The 7,643-nt window shown below is 28.4% G+C and overlaps 1 protein-coding gene across 1 annotated transcript in view; it reads left to right on the plus strand.

Moving 5' to 3' along the window:
- LOC111041180 overlaps positions 1-7,233 on the plus strand; it is a 29,169-nt gene extending 21,936 nt beyond the window's left edge. Inside the window, exon 4 of the mRNA XM_022325391.1 lies at positions 6,951-7,233. Coding sequence (XP_022181083.1) covers positions 6,951-7,062 — 112 coding nt within the window. The 3' untranslated portion in view covers positions 7,063-7,233. The remainder of the gene's footprint in view (positions 1-6,950) is intronic.
- Positions 7,234-7,643: the final 410 nt, after the last annotated feature.

The raw sequence follows: 7,643 nt of genomic DNA on the forward strand, positions 1-7,643 counted from the left end.
TGGCCATAGGTACGCATATAATAACAACGAGACGTAAGTGTATAACAACAACAATTATTACTTAAGTTAATTGCGTACAACTATGAGGAGGTGTTAAGACTCATCGATCGACGGACTTGATAACATAATAATAGTAATTTTATTGTAATTTCGGTTAATAATATGTGCTTAGAGAACTTCTTATAATTTTTTTCCCGCGGTGAACCTGACCAATTTTTATTGTGTTCTACACACAATAATATAAACGTATGTTACATATTATACATATTTTATTGATGTGTATCAGTTTCACGAGTAAAACGAAACGGAAAGCGAAAACAATTCCGACGCTACAATTGATTGCGCCGTGCAAGTGCGACCGGACACAAACCTCCGGAAGTCATTATTACATTGTATGGCTATAATTGCATTTGAACACATTATATAGGTATAATACAATGTACGTTCCCCGCGATCGGTCCGAGATCGGAAGTGGTGTGTCGAGAGATTATCTGCTTGTGAGTTTACGTATTTGCGTGTACACGTAAACAGATCGTGACATTGTTCACACAACAAAGACGTTTAAAAAGTTTATTGTCGACAAATAGGAAGCGGGCGATCTCTTTTCTATTGAATCTATAGAGGCGCCACACTGACCCGACGAGAGGGGTAGTGGGTGCCTTTGATACACTGAGAGTGGTAGAATATAGTTGTTTAAATATATAGTGCATAATATTATAATACCTACATCGTTATAATAGCCTTGTTTTTAATTATACGAGCATTCAATAGTACATGACAAAACTATAATTATTGTCTATAGGTACTTAATTTGTTGTTCTTCGGGGAGTATTTATCAAGTAGGTTTACTTATTTACTTATTTACCCACGCGAATTAAGAGATCTGCAGAATCTCTCGGAATAGATATAATCATTAACTATTTTGAGTTCATAAAATTGGTAGTGTAGATAATGGTTATCGTGTACAGACATCTATCTACCTACAGTCTTGGTCTGTAGTTTTAAATAACTGTGATTCAATTTACGTATCTCAATTTGTATAAAAACGTTATCTCTTTGGAAACAATTTAAAAATAAAATAAATTATAGTTTGTTGTTGTTTTGAAAATTTTAAGTCGTTGATGTTTAAACAAAACAGGAAGTAAAATGTGTTATTATAATACAGTTATGAAAACACATCGGATTATATTAATATTATGTGCGTTTGAGAGTTTACAAAGAAAAAAATTTCGAATATATACGTAATACAGTGTAACCGAGTTGGGTTTGGAAAAAAAAATAAAACATTTAGTATATATTATTATAACGATATGTATTACCATAAATTCTTTTAAGATTTTTTTTCGACAGGTAAATAATGTGTTAGAAAACACTTTTACATAACTCTACAATTGAACACAACAAACTGGAAGTGACATACGTCATCCTTAAATGGATAATATTAGAAAGTCGTTTTGCCGTGATCACGTATAGATGTATTTTTGATCAATGTAATTTGTTTTTATTTTTTCCATTATTGATCCCTATATAAATTTGTCGTATTAATTTACAAACAGATTGCACGCATATTGTCATAGTTCACAAACACGAAAGTTGACTCTTTGAAAAAAATTTACTCATTTAAGCTTAATACTGCATAATGCATACTACAGCATGTAATACCATCTATAGACTATAACGTCCTGCGATTTTAAAATGTTATTTAGTTCGGTTATTGATTTAAATTTAAATTATCGAAAACAGTTTTTGTGCATAAACTAATTAAATCGTTACTTATTTTATATTTTGGTAAGAAACACTTTTTGATTTTAAATACATATTGGATATATTTTATTTTTATTTTTACATCCAACAGCCTGTCAAATTTACAGTCATTGCGAATTCATGAGTTAGATAATTTATTAATAAACATAATATCATGATATTTAATTTTATCAAAATTCATCAACCGTTTCATAATAGCAATACAATATATATTAATGCTATGCATGAAAATCGTAATACGATACCGATAACTGCATCGTCCGTGAAAGTATTTCATATAATTACTTTCTATGTAAGTAGTTAGTTTTTTCATCGATTATTATTATTATTAATCTTAAAGTCGTATTTTTTTATTTTTTTTTTCCCCGTTTGAACCGACAGCAGAGGAGGATCTGTGTGAACAAACTTAAAGTCGTCTTGATCAACAACGATTGCAAACTGCAATTTTTTTTTAACGTTTGATTTGTTTTTAATACGTTGTATTATTCATATTCATATGAGTCATATTTTATAAAAATAAAATACTTTTGAAACGCGTTGAAAATAGATATTTGAGTAATCGAATAAAAGGGTGAAAAGTGAAAATGTATTTAGTAAAAAGTAAGAGCTCATAAATCCTTTTTGGATTTTATATTGTTTAAGTGCTTTTATAATTATAATTTACCAATTTCATGTATTCCAAACATAGAGTGTTTCTAAAAAGTTATGATTTTATTCATGTTAAAGACATTTTGCAATTAATAAAGGCAAAGTTTTCAACCCCAAGCTCCTAGCACCCTAAATCCTGACGCTGGCAATACTGTCAAAATGTCCGGTGTGTGTGTGTTCTTTTTTACGTAGTTTCGGCCATTCGTCGTCAGGTCTGTGGTTTTTGTTTCCTCGGACCTAACATTTAGAATGGACTTCACTGAGATTTAAAGCTATGTCATAAAAAAAACCTCAAGGGAGGAAGTTCCGTATATCATAGTATAGGGTGTCAAAAATGACGGTGGTTAACTTACTACAGTTGAGTATTGTTTATTTCAAACAATAAATGTCTGACCACGAAAGAGTATATAGTTACTCTCGAAAATGTACTGCGGACGGTAACTTTGAATAGTCTATAAAAACAATATTATTATTACAAATGTGCACGATAATATAGTAATATATAATGTAAGTAAAGTAAGAACATAGCCCTAAATAGTCATTTTGAAAGTTTATGTATGAATTAAGAAAAAAAAAAGTACTGTTTAAAGTCACTAAAACATAACGATTTTACAATAAATTTTTATATTTTTAACGATTTTTACTTTTATCATTTTTAAATACCTAGATATTTAACTTTTTAAAATTTGAACCGGACGTTGTGTTGTAATTACTTCAAATTATGCAAAAAAAATTAAATGTACACTTTCATTGTTCGGGAAAATGATCGATTAGTGATAAAAAAATAGATTACCTTCTCTGTATAAAACCGTTCGTAAATCCTCTATATTATAATCAGAAAAAAAATGAATATGAAGAAAATTGTTTTTTTTCTAAAGTATACAATGTGTATACAAAATATATTCCTGCAATTATTCCTATCAAACAATGCTTAAATAAATAATATTATGATTTAGTTAGGTACAAATCGATGAATAAATAATTAAAAATAAATATTTCGTGTGTGGTATCATATAAAAAATATTTTACTCAGTCCCCTCATTAAATTGCCAACAAAGCGATAAATTACTTAATATAATATAATTTATAAATATTAATGAATTATGAAAAGCGTATTTAAAAAAATCCTTTATTCAAACAAAAGATAAATTATGACGATACTATTAGTACCTATACAACTTTTACAAGTCATTAAAATTGATTTCAATTGTTTTGGTATTAACCATAAAAATATTAAAAATAATGCCTAAACCAGAATATTTAAAATAAACAATAAGAAAATATGCAATTATAATGTACTCAAATACTCAGTTATACAAAAACATGCAAAATATAATTACAAACATGCACTATTGAATTTAATTCCTCTCAAAAAGTGTCAAAATAAAATAAAAATAATAAAATATAATTATAACCACTTACGATTGTATGTACAGACGAGGCGTAGCACTTCAGTCGCACCGGTGAACCATGAGTTACCGACACACAACGGCGCTACAGTGGCCTGTAACGTTATTTTATGGTCTCAATCTCAAACTCTCAAAGCCTCATTTCAAAATACATTTTTTTAAAAACTGTCGAAATAATATTATCGTACAATATGATCTTTAAATCAAATAAAAAATGTCATGGTCATAACATTCATAAGTTTATTTTTACCTTGCTTATAATTTTATTGTTTGATTTGCACGTACTATGACGTTTTTTTCCATTATTTTTCATGAAACTATGTATTTATGAGAGGGATACAGTTGTTTTTGGAATTATTTGTTTATTGTTTTATAGTGTATTAATGATATTAGAAAGATGAAATTATATTAATAATAATTATTTTTCTTTGACCATCTCATGTTATTCAGAAATGTTTAAATGTTTAAGATATGTTTTACTCAAATTCTTATGCATACATACAATATAGACATTTTCCAATATTCTGAAATTTGTTTTGTTTCGTCCATAGGGAATAATACGTTTATGAATTGTTTCTGTAAAGTTTAAACATAAATTTAATTTAAAAAACTCATCTGAAACATAGACATGAACATCATACATCTAAGTATACATATATTAAAATGTATCTATCCTTATGTTTCTATATGAATACATTAATATTTTTAAATAATTAAATAATGATTATTAGTGATAAAATGCGTACCTAGAACAAGATAACCTCAACTCAAAATTGTTTGTAATGATATATTTCTACTACTGTGTAGAGATATTGCTTAAAAGATGCTTAGGTTAGGTTAGGTATACCGGTATACGATGATGATGGACAAGGTGTTAATAATTCGAGCCTATGTGTTAATTTTTGAACATGGATTTATTGCAATCCTAAAACTGTTTGAAGATTTCTGATGTAGTTGAATACTTTTCAGAGAGTCTGCTGGCTTGAATGTGCTCCTACTCACTCGGACAGTAAGTTCACCTCTGAATACCACTCGCCCGAGTCTCTACTATATCGTCCTAATCTCTAATACTCTTCTCCTATTGACACAATATAGTGTTGACCCAATTTAATATCGTATGAGTGCGTACAAGGTCCTGCAGGAAATGCCATCGGCCCACGCTCTTACGCCGCGAAATTCCGTGTTGTTTTGTTGTCGACGTTACTATGCGCAGTTTCTACTATCATAATAATATACCCAATATTGGCTATTCGAATATTCTTGATTAATTGTCTGCCAAGTAATAACACTGATCGTATTTTTATTATTCTTTTAAAACTCGCTTATCCTACTCGTACTCTTTTCGCAACACGACCTCTCTTGTCTTATTCTCAGAATTACTATCAACTATTTTATTGTTGGCCTAGCCTTGTCTATCCCCGACGTTAATAACATTTGGCATCTTTACAAAGAAAATTTCAATAACCCGCATATGGCGTTTCTATGCCTATCTCAAGTGTCATACCTTATATCGGCTGCTGGACGCCCGTTTTACAACGAAGACAACAATACATTCGAATACATCGTTTAAAATGATCTCTGTACAAATATGCAAGAAATGTTATTATATTGAAATAAATTTAACACTATTTTCGATTGGACATCAAAACCATCTGTCGGTATTGAATTTTAAATTATGAAAATATGTGAATAATTATTATCAAAGCAACAGAGTCGTATAATATTATTTACTGATAGTATTACGTTTTTAAATTATCTAACCAATCACAGAAGTCAAAATATGAGATTGCCTTATTTTGATTTCAGCATTTGAAGTAGTAATGTAGTATTACAATTATAATGATTTGTAGATTTCGTATATGTCGAATATGTAATGAAATACAACCACATTTTAAAATAGGTCAGTATAACATTAACTTGAATAATAAATGCTATAAAACGCTACACATTTAAATGTAATGAGTTGTAAAAAGTATTTCATAATACATATTATTTGGAAATGTCGTATTTTAATTTATGGATTCAAGACGTATGTAAGGGGACTCAATACCGACTGTCTTTAAGGAGTTCAATATAGGCAATTTATTTTGTCCCTTGTCGTGTGAATATGTGCGTCGTAGGTGATCATTAGTGTATGTGACGAGAGAAATAGCGGTGCGCCGTCAATGTCAATAATGCACTACACTAATTGCAAATATTATTATTATTTTTTGTATTGAATAATCAAACTAAATAACCTATTTATCCCATAAGATTTATGAAAACATATTTAATTTCGTAATGAATTTCTCCTGAAAACGACTTACATTTTATAAATACATTTTTTCACTTCGATATTATTATCATTTTAAAATACTTAATATTCAAAATTTAAAACTGAAATTGTAAGGGGTTCTGTTTCAAAGAAGTGGAAAAGTCGTTTTCAAGTAAATTCTATGATGAATTCAAATACTTTTTGCAGAAGTCTTATCCGTTGACTAAGATATTCTGTGTAGTAGAAATAAGATGGGTTTATTGTGGTAAAAAACACAATCGAAATTGAAACCCCCAAGTTATTAATTTTAAATAAAAACCTTAAGCGGTTTATAATATTATCTTTGTTTCAAACTTCAAATATCGATTTTTTTTCAAAACTATATGATATTTAGAGTTTGAGTGGTCAGATTTTAAATGTGCATTAGGTATAGATGTTATGGTTTTCGTAAGGTTAAAGATGCAATGCCTGATAGAATGAGCATAATAATATTACTGTGGAACTTTTGTAATTCGTATAATACAAATAAAACTATAATGTAACCAAATGTACGTAGGTAGATTTTGAAATACATCTATTTCAAGCTGACAAAGATTAATAATAAATGAAGAAATAATTTTATGGTATTGATTTTAGATTTAAAGTGACTAATATGTAGGTATTTATTATTATACGATATGATATTAATTGTTAATGAGAATAGACAAGAATTTTAGCAATATAATTTTTAATACCTATCGATGATGGAATTTTATCAATTTATTTTAATTTTTGTTTCAACTTCGCCGATCGTATAATTTATAAACGATCGATGATGACAATTGTGTGCTGGTTTTTTACTTTTTACATCTAATAGTAATATTTCAATTTTACAGCCCCACCGAACACTTTGGCGAAAATATGGCAAAGAACATATTCCGAAAGGCCATGGACCTGGGTCGGAGTAAAAAGGACGTGAAGGCGTGTCATTCAGAGTATAAAAAATGAAGATTCAACACAAGGCAAATGTTTAAATTATTCACTTCGTTCATGTGACCCGGACTCATCATTCTGCTCCCGTTTGTTTTCTGTCGATTTGATGCGAGCCTGTAAATTATGTGCCAAATACGTGTATTATTACTACTACTATTATTATTATTATTTTAATTATTATTAATATTGTTGTGATTGTTATTAATCAATTTGACAGTTTAGTGTGTATTATGTAAGCATATATTATGTGTTATTAGCAAAGCTGGGCAAGTTAGTCATTTTTTTTTAACCAAAAAAAAGTTAATAATCATTATAAAATCAATAAAATTAGATTTAAGTTGTTGTAATATATTACACTTTTTTTAAAAAGTTTTTAACGAAAGAAATTTTTAAATCAGTTGGTATCATAAAATACATTACATAAAAGTATAATATTACTATGTACATACAACTCTATATAAGTGCTTAAAAAATGTGAAAAAAAACAACTTGAAATAAAAAATTAACCCGAATCATAATATATAAATAACTATGTATACTGAACAATAATTGTGTAATTCCGTTTTTATTTTTAACGCATTAGTTCACAGTTCAGA

This window comes from Myzus persicae, unplaced genomic scaffold (genome assembly GCF_001856785.1).
Source record: "Myzus persicae strain clone G006 unplaced genomic scaffold, MPER_G0061.0, whole genome shotgun sequence".
Lineage (NCBI taxonomy): Eukaryota > Metazoa > Arthropoda > Insecta > Hemiptera > Aphididae > Myzus > Myzus persicae.